This window comes from Ruditapes philippinarum, unplaced genomic scaffold (assembly GCF_026571515.1).
Source record: "Ruditapes philippinarum isolate M1 unplaced genomic scaffold, ASM2657151v2 ctg1248_1_1_1_1, whole genome shotgun sequence".
NCBI lineage: Eukaryota > Metazoa > Mollusca > Bivalvia > Venerida > Veneridae > Ruditapes > Ruditapes philippinarum.
In genome coordinates this window covers 50738-68040 of record NW_026866601.1, presented here as the reverse complement: position 1 = coordinate 68040, position 17303 = coordinate 50738, and the positions used below count along the sequence as shown (strand labels likewise).

General features: G+C 30.3%; 1 protein-coding gene across 1 annotated transcript; it reads left to right on the top strand.

Annotated features, from left to right (window-relative positions):
• Positions 1-4485: 4485 nt before the first annotated feature.
• Positions 4486-10067, top strand: LOC132733019 (uncharacterized). The gene is made up of 4 exons (XM_060719583.1): positions 4486-4742; positions 6907-7109; positions 7605-7779; positions 9844-10067. Exons 1-4 carry the CDS (start codon positions 4520-4522, stop codon positions 10065-10067), a joined length of 825 nt encoding a protein of 274 aa, XP_060575566.1. The 5' UTR covers positions 4486-4519.
• The last annotated feature ends 7236 nt before the right edge of the window (positions 10068-17303 follow it).

The following is a 17303-nucleotide window of genomic DNA, read 5'->3' as shown; positions in this document are numbered from 1 at the left end:
TTCTCATAAAATAAAGCTGTAAATTACATCAACTATATTTTATTTTTGTGAAAAAGTAAATTATCAAATCTAATTTGCTGCAATATTCCTTCAAATGTTAACATAGTATTCATCATAAAAAGCACCAAAGACTTTAAGTAAAAATTAAATTCAGATAAACAGACTCAATAACTCTTTACCCTAAAATATCCTTATTAAAATCTTTTATTACTTTGTATTTACTAGATAAAGAGCAAAATAAACACTAATTAATTTCTTTTTTATTCTAAATAATCCCATTTCAAGTGAAAAAAGGGATATTGTTAGCACCATAAAAAGTTGATATTTGCTTTGGTATAAATTGAACATAGGTGTGAAGGTGTGAAAGGCAACAAAAGATTGTTTTGTTTTAAATGAAAGATGTTTGCAATGTATTTATACAGTTGACTGGTTACTTAACAATTAGATATGGCATGAATATATGTTGTAAATATTGTTTGTAAAAAGTATGTTAAAACTTAAAAGTTGTAAATATGTTATGTTAACTTTAAAGCAGCACGCCTCCAAATTAATCCTAATTTTCATGAAAATTTTGAAAATGTAGTAAAAGGTAAAAAAGTATTAAATGAACAAAGAAAGTACTAGACACATTACAATCGGCACTTAAAATCAACGTAAATTACCAAAAAGAGGTCAAAACATGCATAAATAGCCCCTACTGCGTTAGTAACGCAGTAGAAATATGGTGATAACTACTACAAAATACAGTCATTAATTGCACATAAGATATAAATTATCACTTGAATCTTTAATTTGTTTACTTTTCTCAAAGTTTTAGTTATTTTTTTCCAAGTTTAATTTTCTTGAAATATTTTTGGTCATCTGGACGCATGTAGCTTTAAAGTTAATTATTATTTTATTTCTTTGCTAAATAATATTTGCAATTATATGTTTGACACTGTATTTACTCAAACATTGATGAATATATAAAAGTAATGGTACTGATACTTCATAACTTCACCAAAAAAGTACTGGTACTGCTGTACCGAGCTAAAATTTAGTACTGGTACTGGTAATGGTACTGCATAATTTGCCAAGTACTGGTACTTAAGTACTACAACCTTAGTACTGATGCAGCTCTGACTGTAAATATTTATGCATATTATATGTAATCATTAAAATCCATGCATTCGTTTCTTATTGTGTTTTTTTGTTTTAGATAATTTTATTATTTCATTTCAGGAGGACAAGGGGTCGATTTTTTACATTTGTATTCAAGGACATAAAATGGCTTGTAGGATTTTATTTATCCATATATAGCATAGAAGCACGTTAGTATACTATATGAAATTCAATAAAAAAAGGGTTGACTTATTTTATTAAAATATTATAGTATTATATTTTCTTTTTCAAATAGTTCTCACATTTCAGAAACAATTATCACGATTTTTTCAGTAGAATAACATCTGAGACATGGCGATTTTTATCAAATATGTGTTCAAGGCATCTGCTGAAATTTTCCAAAATAATACAAATGTATAACAATACAGATATGGTATTATTAAACTTCTATGTTTAAATAACCAGGAGATGATAATTGTAAGTAAAAATATATTTTTACATGAGAACGTGTCATTACAGCATGAATGTGAAAAAGAATATCACATAAACCAGATTATAAGACTTAGATTTTGTTTTTGTAAGCGTGCACATATTCACAAGAATGCAAAGTAGTTAAATCTGTTCTTTTATTTCATAATTGTAATTGACAGAACGAACACTTTTCGAATCTGTTACTTGTTTATCTCTTTTTGACGTATCTTTCTTTTATATTTATCGGCGATTGCTTAAATCCTTTACCGATAAGCTCTTTCAGCCATAAACGTTTCGTTTCTTGTAAAAAAAGAATAAATTTATAGCCGAACTGAATAATGTAGTTTGTTTAAACTATATCTTGTTTTATAAACAGTGCAATGATTTGTTTTGATAATCTTAGGCTACTTCTCCAAAGAGTTATAGTATAGAATGCCTTTGTTACTTAATAAACATAGAAGCAATAACTGTATTTTAAAATATAAAATATTCAGGAAAAAATGGTTTTCTGCTATTCTTAATGGGATTGAAATCATTTTGCAATGAAGCCGTGCATGCCACATTCGCTCTTAAAGTAAAGAAGCATATAAAATATTTCTTTCATACATGCATTTTTGAAATATCCCTTTTCAAAACTAAAATAATGAATTAACATGATGCTTTCTAATTTAGATTAATAGCTTTATTCATTTTAAGACAATATTTTCTTCTTTGGTGTGAGGAAGCTTTCCAACTGGCTTATTGAACGTCAGTCGTTCTACTCAGTTGCTCGCTTGTGGCTTAAATAATGCACTGATGGGCACCAAATGTCTTTTCTACCAGTATAGCTGGAAAGTCGCCATTTTACCTATATCGTGTTGGTGCAACTAAATGCAGTAAGAAAGAAAAGTCAAGACCAATGTTACGTTCTACGCCATCAGTCGCAACAAGGAATCCAAAAAAGTTCTACATGTAATAATGTATCTTCTTTCACAAAAGTTTCACTGTCTATTAAGTGCTTCTTTTACAGTTAACGGCGAACCTTGCTTTGAAAGTATTGATATAGACCATAAACAGGTGCCAGGTAGTCAGATAACTGTTTCCTCTGCTCAACTTAACCAAACGTCAGACACCGAACACTTACTTCATGCCTTTAAAGACTTGACCCCTTGGATTTTGGTTAGTAAAATATATGTCATAAATATACACACTTTCTTTTTATGGAAGCACAAATAGTTAAAATTTATCTATATATGTTGATATGACGAAAACGCATATAATAAGATTTTTTTTTAATATGTCAATGCAAGATTATTAACAAGATAACTGTTCAACACAAATTATATTTTTTATAAAGTGATGGTAAAATAATATTCAAATAAACGTAATACATGGTTGAAATAAACCCTTTTTTTCAAAATGACTAGAAAAAGGTAACGTTTGGGTGTGTTTATAATCAAACGTTATTGAATTGTTAAATGTATTATATGCATAGTTAACTTTTTTGCTAATATTACGTACCATTAAGATATAGTTATCTTCATTATAAATTTTTCTTTTAATCTCTACAAATATACACTTTTTTCTTGTAAAAATTTTATACATTAGGTGGATCTGATTTTTATGACAACAATAGAAGGAGTTTGTATTCATGTTTCCCAAGACTGTGACACATGGACAACTTTCAGTTTATATTTTGGTATTAGTGAGGATCAGCTACAGAAATACAATGACCTGGTAATTCAGACTCCTTTATAAATGTCTAGTGTAAAAACATGTATGAAATTGAAGAGACAATCATTGTTGATTAAGTGTACTTTAATTATAATTCTTAGACATACTTTAAACTGCTATTTTGATAAATTTTATATTTTATACGTAAGTGTGTAGGAATTTAAGCTCGAACTTTTGAAGAAAGGATGTGTTCTGATCAACCTTGGCATCCACTTACTTTTTTGGTAACTGTGTACATTTGATCAAAAACTATAAAACCTATGAAGTACTTGTTTACTATCAAATTTAAAATGTATTCCTGATTGCTGAATACTTTCCCTTTTTAAAAAAAGATAATTTGCCGTTAAAGTATTCACTTTAAACATGAAATATCTGTTGAGGCAGGTAAGTCATGGTATGTCCTTTATCTATATTTCTTTTATTAATCTATTTGGCACTGAGAAAAAGTGAGCGCACTGTCAAGAGCAGACAACACGTTTTAATTATTGTTGCGTTCAAATGTTAAAAAGAGAAATTCGTCTATTAAATTGAATGTATGCTAATTATTTTTTCATGCGAATGTAAAACTAGTCAAAAGTAACACAACACAAGGATCAGAACTGTCTTTCTTTTATCGGCGGAAATTCAAGAAATCAAAGAACGTGTTTTTATTCATATTTTAGTTTTTCCAGATCTTTCCATTTAAAGTGCTTCATTTTATCTAAAATTGATTGGATTTTCTTACCTCTCTTACATCTATGCGAAAATAACGTAGAAGTAATAATGACATTATTTCAGGAATTTAGAATTTATCCCTCGAAGAACATGTTCACCATAAATCAGACGTTCATTTTTCCAAGATTCATCAGGACAAGATATGTGAAATTTAATGCTTCATTTGAAAATGAAGCAACCAGATCTAGATGTCTTATTTTTACATTGTACGGCTGTAAACTTACACGTAAGAAAATTGATTAGTTTGATAACATATAGTTTGACACATAATCTTAATTTAAACTATTGAATGAAAAACTGGCACATATTTTTCTGGAAACAGGTTCATATCAATCTAATAATGTGTCAAATGACACAATAGTTATATTTTCACTTTTATAGCTGTTGTTTGCTTTCTGTTTTACATATACCGGCTATATTTATAACATTTTTATATATATTTGAGAACACGTGACTATATTTTTGTCGTGAAACAGGTATCTTTGACATAAACGACATAAACGGCGAACGTTTATCTGAAATGATGCCAATTAAACAAGAATTGCGGTCTGGAAACTCATCATTTTTTGAAAATACAGGTGTTGAGGAATGTAAACATCTTTGTAGTTTAAATAGAAGTTGTAGCGTTGCCAGTATCAGTAAAGAGAAACTCTGTAATCACTACATGGGTAGTGAACTTGGAATATGGAAAACTTTTCAGATTGTCAAAGGTAGCCAGTGGTTTGCAAAACTAAAAACAAATGGTACGTACACAATTCACATCAATTAGTTAATAAAATAAAACGATTTAAAAACTGTTATGGTTATTATTTCATACGCCGGTTGGTCAGAATATTATGTATTACCTGAAACCTTGTAAAAAAACTGCATTAACTTACATTAGTTAATCAATATGTTGTTATATAACAATTGGTTTGTTCCTGTGCAATTATAAATGTGCCTCTAAAATAGCATTTCTTTTGAAAAGTTTGTTCGTCTGGTTGGTTGTATTTTTTGTATGAAGGCCTTGTAGAAAAAAGTTTTGGTTATAACACATACCAATGTTTTGGGGTTTTTTTTTTAATGAAGAAAGCCCACTAGTATTTCATTAAGCCAAGTCATGAAACAATAACCCCGTGTAAAAACTTGATGTTAAAAGTATTTAAAAAAACATAATGCAATTCATTGCAGGAATATGATAAATTATACAACCCATGTTGCATTCTTACTCGACCGAAATATAAAATGTTTTGTTTTATATTTGAAAGAACCGATTCATTGGTAATGTGCTTGAGATGAATCGGATATCTATGTCATAAGAGAGGGCGCTTACTAGAGGGTACAGGTATAATATTATAATACTTGCAGTTAAATAAGCACACTGCATAAAGAGTGAATGAAAAAGAAAATTCAAATTTAAAGTGCGCTTTTTCTCAGTTTGAAATTCTATTCATATTGTTTTTGTTTTGTTTTTTTTTTTCGCAAAAAAAATATTTTCTAGGTACAGAATATTTAAGAAATTAAATAAGTTTTCATCGCTAATAAAAAAACAATCTAATAAAATGATAGCAAAGTCCTGTATTGTTGTTTACATGCTCAAAAATGGCTTTATTTCTAGAGGTAAATGACTGTGTTTTGGCTATGACACAAAACATAAATAACTTCAAAACACTCTCCTCTTGTATTCCTTATCAGCGCAGTGGCTAATCTTAGAAGTGTTCAAATATAAGACATCTAGAAATTTAAACTGTCAATATTGCGAAAAATAGGAGGAATGAGGGTTATCAGGTTATATACATGTAAGCTTTATATTGCTAACACATTCAGTTAAAAATACAATCTGTGCAGCTATGTTTATAGCTTGCTATATTTTCTTCTCGTAATTTGTAACAAAATAATGTTTTTTAAAGGCACAGGCATTATCTATAAAAGTGGACCATACGCCGCTTTTATGGAAAAGTAATACCATGTCGCATTGTCGGTCCCAAGGTGACCGGTGTAAGAACAAATATGCGGTTGCTTTTACCCTTTTTGAGTTTAAATGTTGAATTTTGCTTAAGCTGGTTCTAGGGAGTGTAAGCGGTAACTGGCGCTTTTCAGTACCGTCGATGTATAGACTCCTGCAAAATTTACAATTTCGTCGTTTATAAGTTCTTAAGGGATTCGGATTCTGACCACCAAAACAAGATTTAGAAACAAGCCATGCATTGCAAAAAATAGCAGCAGTATTAAGAAGGTATTGTTTGCTATTTTCATAACAACTCAATGTACCACAATTCAAGTTGCTGTTTCTTAGTGCAAATCAGCTTAATGGAAATTTTACAAATCAAAAGTTTCTCAAAAAAATACCCGCAACATATTTGACAATTGTCAGATTTCTGCATGGCATCACATTATCGTTCAAAGCGTCTAGAGTTCCAGACAGACAAAATATAATCGTGTTCCCAAATTCTCTGTTTTCGTCTGTAGTGACCTTCCCTCTTGTAGCTTCTTTTTATTTACAAAGCTGAAAATTTGTTCAGTGCAAACACCTTTGTTCTGAAATAGCTTTCACAGATTTGGTCCTGGGACTGAAACTTTGAATTTCTGTCAGAAGTGAATCTCTTGATTGAGCAAAATAACAGAAAATCAGTGCAAACAATAAAGAATCGCAATTATTTATGTCCTTTAGATGCATTCATTATTGATCATTTTTTGTCTCCCTCCTAAATATTCGAAAATCTCGTGCTACAATGCTCAGTATTCAGTATCAATTGCATTTGTAACACTAAAATTTGTGACGTCATTTAAAAAATAGCACTACATTCATTATTTTTTTATTTTGTTTCTACGCTTGTTGATTCTCTTGATGTGGTTTCACAACTGAGATGATGATGTTTGTCCAGTAATTCTTTGTTTAGCTAATACAAATCGTTTCTTGATAAACAGAATATATGGTTCCGTTTCCGACCTTTCATCGAGGGTTTTATAACACGTTTTTTGGAAACGTACAGTACTTAAATGGAGACTCCATTTTGACGTCACCAAGTTACCCTCTAAGGACGAAGTTGGACTATGAAATTATATGGGTTGTGGGTTTTGAGCTCGGGCGATTCGCCAAACTTGTTTTCACAAATATATCACTACCTAAGGTATGAGTTCATTATCTCTGAAACCTTTTACGAATTACACTTTTTCGTAAGTAATAAAATTGGGTAAACTCATTTCTTGTAAAATTGCCTTCTTTGATTTCTATTCCTACTTTGGATTTAATATAATTAGAATTGGAATTCATTTTTTTCAGTTTGAAATCAAATATTTGTTCGGATTTCAAACTGATTGTCATTGAAAATCATGTTTGCAATTGTTTGTATGTAATTGATTTCACAATAGTATATTATTTTTGACAAATTCAAACTCGGTTCTCTCTCGCAAAAACTTTGAATTTTTCAAAAGCCTACTGAAAATACTACATTGCAGGATCTGTTAGTCTATAGGTCAACGTTTTTCTTTGTATTGTAATATCTTGACTCGCCCGTCGTCATTTTAATTCGCATCATGGAATTCCAACGACAGGTATGTATATTTTATCCAACTTTATACTTTTATCATAAATTTTTGGTTAGGTGCTTGCTATTTTATTATAGGATTGCAACGTGACAGTATCGGAAAACATCAACAGATTTTCTGGATTTGACATTGACGAGAGTTTTAACAATGAAGTTTTCGTATTAGAAACAAACAAAAGTCTGGTGTCGTTAACGGCAAGCTGCCTTCAAATATGGTTAACGATGAAATTCCGAGCGATTGTTACTGCTGAAGGTAGATTTTTATCATATTTAAGAACTCAAAAGATCAAAGTTCATTCATGTCTTTCACAACGGCATGATTAAGTGGACATGGCCCTTCATAATGTTCTGGGGTTCTGTCTGATAGGTGTTTTTCTTTTGTATTGCTTGCAATACTTTGATGCTTGCTAATAACTATGAAATATTTTCACTGATCATCATTTACATTTTAAACCTTTTTAATGTCTTTAAAGGAAATTGATATCATGTAAAACAAACACATATTTTTATTTCAAAGCTTCTGATAATTACATTTATTTAAGCTATTCTTGACATATAGTTTTAACTGTATAGGGAATAGGTTTTATGACTTAACTACTCAATTATTCAAGCAAACGTATGTATTTCTTTCTCATTCAGATAATGCGTTTTAAGCTGTACTTATTCTTTTCTTGATCACACCCTAATTGTTACATCTTTGAAATTTACATATGGAAAATAAGAGAATTCATAGTAACAGTATTCCTATATTCAAATGTTGGATAAAAGTGTTCAAGTTTGTGCAAAGCTTGCATTTATAAACGCCTTTTCATGAGCTTTGCCTGCTTATCTATTTTAACAAGAACATTATTTGTGGCGTGGAGTGGACGCTTTTTATTTGAAATTAAATAACGGAAGTTATGATAAAGTCATATTTATAATTATTGTCAAATTATTTTCCAAATGTTTTTATTTGCCCCCATGGTAGCTATTCTCCATCTATTTTATTGGTATTCGGTGGAGTGTTTAAATATCCGTGCTTGAATTTGATTTAAGATACGCTTAAAGTTTTAGCTAACATATACATTTATATATGCAATTTGAAGGCTTGTATACTAGGGGGCGTAATTGTTATTATTGTTATTGCTGTTTTTATATAGGGGGCATGTTTTTATTTTCGTTATCCCTAATGTATAAACTCAATAAAACACCGACTACGCAATTTTCATGTCATTTTGTATGATTAAAGCTTCCGAAGGATCACACTTTTTCCAGATTTTTATAATCTCGGATCACTTCTTATGGCAAGAAATTATGAAATTATAAAAGTTCAAATTCAGATTAATTAGTATTAGAACTTATCGCATGGTTTGAAACTTTTCCTTTGTTCTTAATAACCCATTTTACTAAGTACACTTCAATGGGCATTTAATATATAGCAGTACAGTTCTTTTATTGATTCATATAGGAGAAAACTCGACTGCTATATAGCGGTTGAGTTGTTTTCGCACCTTGTATATATCAAATTGAATGTAGTTTTTTTTTCACAGAGGCTCCAATTGGGCAGTGGTTACAAACATTCCCAGTAGCAAATAAAAATGGAATCAATAAAATAAAATAAATAAATAAATACAATGAAAAATATAAACAAAGATAATTAATGAAATGATATTTACTCTCATAACAAAACGTACATCTTCTGAATTCTTGAATAAATATTGGTAACAGTTTACATACGCCTCTAACATTTGATGTCTTTTACATATATATTTTTGCGGCAGCGAAAACAACTTGAAAAGAAACTGCCTTATCATGAATAACTGCAATGTAGATAACGATTTATTTATTTATTTATTTATCTATTTTCTATTCATGTATTTATTTATGTATTTATTTATGTATTTATTTCTATTTCAAAAAAAGGAAACAATATGCCATAACAGTTATAGCTAGTATATGAAACTCGTTAGTTACGAGGATATAACACTGGCTGGGCGGGATGTTTCTGCAACAAATTGTCTCGGCCTGACGGCCTCGCTAATTTTTATCAGAAGCATCCCTTCATGTCGCCTCAGCCAGTGTTATAACCTCTTAATATTTATGTTTACTTTTATGTGACTGTGCAAATGTGACGAGCGTAGGAGGCCTATAATATAAGAAAAAATTACCCTTGAATAGGCAAAATGTTACTTTCAGCAACTGCTGAGGTATAATATTATTCTTTTACGATATCCATATTGATGTTTCATTCATCAGTATTTATCAATTCCGTCTAGCAATGAAATGTGTCATGAATATTATCAGCATACAAATTTGCAAACATTTTGTATCCTTTCAGAAACTCCAGCCTGCCTTAATCTTAATTACGTTGGTATGAAAAGAGATAGAATCGAAGAGTGTCATGAATCAAGCATGATTCTTTCTTCTCGTTCTTACTTGAATATTGACCATTATGACTCCGCTGAGGTTTTCAAAATATACGCCAAAGATCACCAAAGCATTGATATTATCTTCATTGATTTTTACATGCTGTGTTATACCAATACACGGAATTTATGGTAAGTTACTTCAAATTTACGTTTACATTTAAAAGTGTCGTTAAAAGTGAATTGAATAAATGGAGTTTATATCTTATTTTATTTTGCGGTTAGACTGACTTATAATCCCAAGGTACTACATTTAACCGAATACCTTGAATGATTTTATTATTTACTTTTTTAGAATGATAACATGACGTTTATATATCAAAAATTAATTCATTTAATAGTTTGATGTGTTGGATTTTAAGTCACTCGATACGGAAACTTTAATGCTCTACTGACTCTACTGGTGAAAGAAAAACTCAAGTGCCCATTCGTGCAACATTCATTCATTATGCCTGTCAAGCGCGGGAAATGAAGATGACCATGAGCTAGGTGTATAGCTTTCTTCCATGAGAGCGAGTGTAAGAATTTAAGTAAGAAAGACCCTGGTATACATAAACAGCAATCGTTATCATTTTCAAAGCTTGAATTAATTGACAGTATATAACATTTTCATTGATTTCTTATTTACATGAATTGAAACACATGCAATTAAATAACATGATTTTCAAATGTTTCATTGCAGATATAATAATCAATTAGATATTAAAACATACATCACAATTACCAAATATCGTCTCTAATTTTTTTTATTAATACAGTCTGATAAACACACTTCTTTCCACATGCAAAGATGCTCGTGATGATATCTGAGCATATTTAAGGTAGTGTGCTTGATTATTTTTGGTATGCAGAAATGTATATATGTTAGCTTTATTTCTCTAGCATTATTTTGTAAAGGAAAATCGTTGCTATGCCCAAATCGGCCGCGGCGGAATAGCAAATTTGTATCGATAAAATTATCTTAACCAATTCTCATCCTATTTTGCTCCGTTTAAGGTAGCATACACCTAATGCATTATTTTCACTTTGAAGAGTATTCAAAGAAGATAGAATCACTGTCAACTGCATGGCGTGGGTTCAAATCCCAGAGGGGACAACTTTTTTCTTTCTTTTTTTAAAAACATGTTTGTGTATCTCTCAGATGCCTTATGGAAGAAAAGAGTGTTTGATTTTAATTATATAATTATTGCAGGTATTTGATTGCTAGATAATGCCAAATTTAATAGCAACTTTGGTACCAGTTGTTTTTAAAGTTTGATAAATAAAAAGTACCCGGTAAAAGTATTTTATGTTTTGCAAGATCAACCAAATACTTTTAAGAAAATTAAGGTAAACTTTGAAAACAGCCCCTCATTTTAGTAAATTTAGGGATATTTTGAATAAGGCTTTTTACATAGCAAAATGATCAAATAAGTGTTTAAAGTGGGTAGGGTATAATTTTTATTCATATTAAAAACATTTTGTTTAGAAACAATCATTTTGTTCGATAAATGTGTTACCTGAATGTTATCGTTTGTTTCTTAACAATGAGCAACAGGAATTTATTTTTCATAAAGATAATATTACAGATTTTTAGAGTTTCCTCATTTCTGAAAAATGTCGTTCTAATAGCAAAGATTTAATTCAGAAAAATGTCCATTTTTTATCTGAAGCTGCGTTTATGTCTTGTTTGAAAATTATGAAATATGCATTTTATGTTTTGTCTTATATTTCTTAATATTGCGTTTAACACCGCTTTCAACAGTATTTCAATTGTAATATAGCGGAGTGAACTTAACAAAACAGTGTTTAAAGAATAAACTTCTTTTATAAAAAAATGACACGAGTCCGAGGTGGACCTTGAATCATTTTTTTACACAGTAAACAATTTCAAATGGGCTTTAAGAATGTTCACATCGCGCAAATCATCTAAACACTTTCACTCTTTCTTTCTATGCAGAAGTATATTCTTTGAGTAAATGTTAATAGATCAAATTAAATTTCAAACCGCTTACATGTACACCGTGTCAAAAGAAAAAATATTTGAAGTTAAAATCCGCCTCTTATCTCTTCTTATAACGGATAAGTCCGGTTTATTGTTTACATAAAAACGTTTTTTTTTCTCTCTAAAAGCTAAAAGTTAACTGTATATAGAAAAAAATAACACGATAACGTAAACAGTAAACATTATTCGTATGTAGTGGTATCATTGGTTGTGCAAGTAATTTAATAATTATTTTTTGTATTTTATTGAAATATACAGTTTAACCTCTGCAGTGCTGCTCTACATAGGTTAAATACTGTAATACAAAAGGGGGTATGTAAGTACACGTAAAGCCGAGTAGCGTAATGGTTATACATTGCGTTGCAAATATGCGAATATTTCTTTCAGTTCTGCTTCCAAAATAGTTTTAAGCTTGTCACATAAGGGTTCATTTCTAATTTATAAACTCATAAGCATAACATTTTAAATAGATTAATATACTGCACAAACATAAAAATGGTAAGCAAAAATAATTGTTTTTGTGTCTTGAACAGTGTGTTTTAAATAATCTTAACATTTTTGAATATTATTTCTGATTTCATTTATTATTTTTGCCACATTTGTATGTACAAATGTAAGAAAAAATGAAATACATGTATTTATGAGACTGCGGTAAGCAAATTAGAAAAGTATAATGAATAAAACATTGTCAGATTAAACATTGTAAATGTGCTCATCTAGCGCATGCATTTCAATGAGAAAATAATCAACAATATGAAAAATATATTTAATCAAGTCCCTGTGTAATTTTAATGTTGGACGGAAGAAAATTGTTATTTGTTTTTTTTTTTTTTAACTCAAACGTCTTTTGACGTCACCGAAATCATTACCTTTTACTCACTCTTTATCATATTTTAAAACAGTAATAGCAATATATCTCACTCGTTGACCCCCTATTTTATTGCATAAATGTATGGCTTATAGATTTCACTACGAGCTAATAATGTAGCAAAATTCACCGTGTTGATTTCTTTTTATTTCACAATTGTTATTGCGATGACGTGTGGTGTTTTCAACAGATTTGTACGTCGAAACATTGGGGTCCCTTTGGTGCTTTAACATTTTCTTGCACAAAATAATGCTGCGGAAGTTAATCTTACATATCTATATGTTTGCGTACCATGTTTGCGGTCATCTGCGGATGTTTCTAAATTCAAAATTTTACTATTTCACGTTTAAATGTTGAATTCTGCTTAAGCCGGTGCTAGGGGGCGTGGACGGTAACTTGCACTTTCCAGTACCGTCCATGAACAGGCTCAATCAAACCGAGCCTGCAACATTTTCAATTTGCCGTGTTGGGCTTTCTTTAGGGATTCTGTATTTATCTATTTTAAGTATCCAACGAGCAATATTTGCCCAATGCAAGTTTAAAGTATAAGTAAACTACCCAGAGTTCGTTAAACAGTTTCATGTTTTCCAAGATCCTAGTCTCTTTTTGTGTCGCCTTTACGAGTCCGTCTATCTGTCCGTCTGTCACAAAACTTGTCCGGACTACTCCTCATAAACTACTGATACAATTTTATCCAAACTTAACAGGAATTATCAGTACCAAGTTTTGTGGTGCATACCGTCAGTATTTTTCGGTTCAATGATTTTTGTTGGAGTTATGCCCCTTTCATAATTTTTATTTTTAAAGTTTGTCCGGACTACTCCTCTTATACCACACAATGTAATGTCTATGAAACTTTACATCATTGATCTGTAGGTAAAGGCCTTGCGCATATTACAAGGTTTTTTTTGTTGAATGTTGTTTGGCCTAGTTATGGCTCTTTGATAAAAAGCTTATTTTTTCTGTGTGTTGCCAGATACACAAAAACTTGTCCGGACTACTTCTCAAAACTACTGGTGCAATTTCAGGAATGATCAGCTCGAAGTCTTGTTGTGCATATCATCGGATTTTTATAGTTTAATTAATTTTGTTAGAGTTATGGCCCTTTAATTATTTTTTCTTTACAGTTTGTCCCGACTACTTTTCATATACCACGTTGCAATTTTAAACTTTACAGGATTGATCGGTAGGTCAAGCACTTGCGTATTTTACATGGGTTTTCTGCTTGAATGATTTTTAGCCAGGTTATGGCCCTTGAAATAATAAAATTTTATTACTTTTATTACAAGACTTCATGTTTTTATGAGACATTCGTCTGAAATTGAAGGCTACCAGTCGGGAAAACAGACTATGATATTCGAGATAATATTGAAGAAATTTCATTTAAAATGGCATAAAACAAAAAAAAAATGTATTTGTTTGCCGTGTAAGATAATATCCCCTAAATACACATAGGTCTATCGTACAAATATGTCAATATACATGCACAATTATTAGATATACAAGTATATTATTCAGCGATATATGTTGACAGTTTAATGTTTTCTTTCCAGATTCCAAGCCTAGTAAGTATGTCTTCTGAACATTTCTTAAATGTTGTCTGAAATGAACAAGTGTGTGATAAGCATTCCTTGCATGAATGTTTCTCAAATTATCTCTGATTAAAATCTTGTTTCTTTTCATTGAAATAAACTGTCTAAACTTTCAGTTATTTTTTTTTCTTATCTGGTTTGAAAATCAAATTAGAAACAAACAACCTTTATTGTATAATGGTTTATGAATAAGGTGTGAGAAACTGTTAGAATATGAGGGGAAAATTGCATATAGAATGGTCATGAGGGTCATGTGAATGCTTTTTTTAAATTTCACACACACACACGCAAGCACACACGCACGCACACATATCAACACACTCACATGCACGCACGCAAATGTTATATCTATAGTTACAAGGGTAAGTCAATATGCTATGCAATATTTCCCATAAATATAACAAAAGGGCAAATATTTTTCAATTTACAAATTCTTTTCAATAACTAAAAATGACCAGCCCAAGTCAATTTCTACTGTTGTAGAGATGATCTACAAGATGTTTTCAGTCTAGGAAAGTCGAAAGATCTCATGTTGCCAAGTCTGGAAATTTGGTGTATGTGTATGGATAGTGAGTCATTTTTTTCAGAGAAAAAATTACAATGAATTAGGATAGCTGCTTTTGTTCATGCGCGTTGTCACGTAGAACATTTAGACCTTTCATACCAATCGAAGGACGAACTTATTTAAGTGTTATTCTATTCTTACCACAGCAATATAATACTAAGATGTGATAGAAGTAAGGGGTCATACGATGCGCATGCATCCTCAAAATTCCGATACCGCAAACACTTTATAAACCGGTATTTTTAGAAGATAAAAACAAGTCAATAACGATCAGAAAATATTTGAATTCAATGTCTTTCGCAAAGAAGATTACTTCTAGTGCTAGTATTCCAAATAACTCCACACAACTTTTCCCTTTTTTCGTCAGTATTTTGCGTCGAATGTCATTTGGATTCTGGATACTGTGTACACCTGGCGTAGAAATGTTACAAAAACTGAGAATTTGACGATTAAACTGAAAGTTTCAAACACTTTGAAGTTAGTATATTGTAGAATCTATTTCAAAAATATATTTTCGATCGTGTTCATTTTCCTTTGTACGAAAAATAAAGATACTGCTTACACATTTATGCCAAGCAGTCTATAGGCTTATTAATGTTATAAAGATAACACTGATAAACAAAAAGAAAAAAAAATCAAATCTTATGAAATATGTTACTCCCTTAACATATTTAATAATTTATGTACATCCTCAAAAAAAATAGAATTTTGAAACATTGTTTTTTTACAATTTGTTCACTCATTTATGTAACACTCAACCCTGGTAAAAAAACCTTCGTACGCTGCATTTTAATTAACTTAATTTTTATAATCAAATCTATATCTCATTTAAGAAAATATATGTATGTCGATTATGTGGCGAGTTTTTCTCCAGACAACATGAAATACGTCATCGGGAAGGTATTTCTAACAAATGTGACTTTTGTAGACATATGGCTTTATTCTGAAAATCATTACTTGTCATAAATGGAGCGTCATACCTCTGAACGAAAGTTAGAATGTCACTGTGGAAAATGAAAATGGAATTATTTTTATGCCCGACCTCCTCTAATTTAGGAGTTCAGTGCTTTAGAAATGCACTGGGAATACTTCGTACAACAATTACGGTTATTTACCAAAATAAATTAGTCTTAACTAATGATTTATCTTTCACATTACATAAAATCGTTTATGACGTTGTTAAATACATATAAGATACATTCGTTTGTCATTTGCACTACGCCGAATGTGCATGCACGAAATATCTGTTTCTATTGACATCATTCCTCAAGCTAAACTCTTTACAATATCAGAACAGATTATATAAAATATTAATTTATGCAAACCTATTTATAGCAAAATAAATTGTATTGCATATTACCATATGCAAAACTCTTCATAACAGAACATATCATATTGCATAATACCATATGCAAATCATTTTATAACAGAACAGAATATGCCGTAAAATGCCATATTCAACAATCTTTATAACGTAAAATATAACATTTATTTCACAATACTTTTGCAAAATTTAAAATATGGGAACAGATTTACAGATTTTGAATTATAATTTCATGTCCTATTCGTGGTATTTTGAACAAATTATATGGCAAATGTCAAGAACAAGAATATGGCTTCATTAAAGAATTGACTGGTAACATCATACCCAATGTAATACTTGGTCTCTATGGCTGTGTAGCTAATAATATTAATGTTGATCAAGTGTGGCATTAATACCGTATAAAACACTAGATATAGAAACATTCTACGAAAAAGCAGTATTTTTATATTTTGTTTGCTGGACGATTTAAAGTACATGGTATCTTTTAACAATATGAACTGTGTAGCTAATAATATTAATGTACAACACGTGTTGCATTAAAACCGTATAAAACACTAGATATAGAAACATTCTACGAAAAAAGCAGTATTTTTATATTTTGTTTCCTGGGCGATTTAAAGTACATGGTATCTTTTTAACAATATGAACTGTGTAGCTAATAATATTAATGTTGATCAAGTGTGGCATTAAAACCGTATAAAACACTAGATATAGAAACATTCTACGAAAAAGCAGTATTTTTATATTTTGTTTGCTTGACGATTTAAAGTACATGGTATCTTTTAACAATATGAACTGTGTAGCTAATAATATTAATGTTGATCAAGTGTGGCATTAAAACCGTATAAAACACTAGATATAGAAACATTCTACGAAAAATGCAGTATTTTTATATTTTGTTTGCTTGACGATTTAAAGTACATGGTATCTTTTTAACAATATGAACTGTGTAGCTAATAATATTAATGTTCAACACGTGTTGCATTAAAACCGTATAAAGCACTAGATATAGAAACATTCTACGAAAAATGCAGTATTT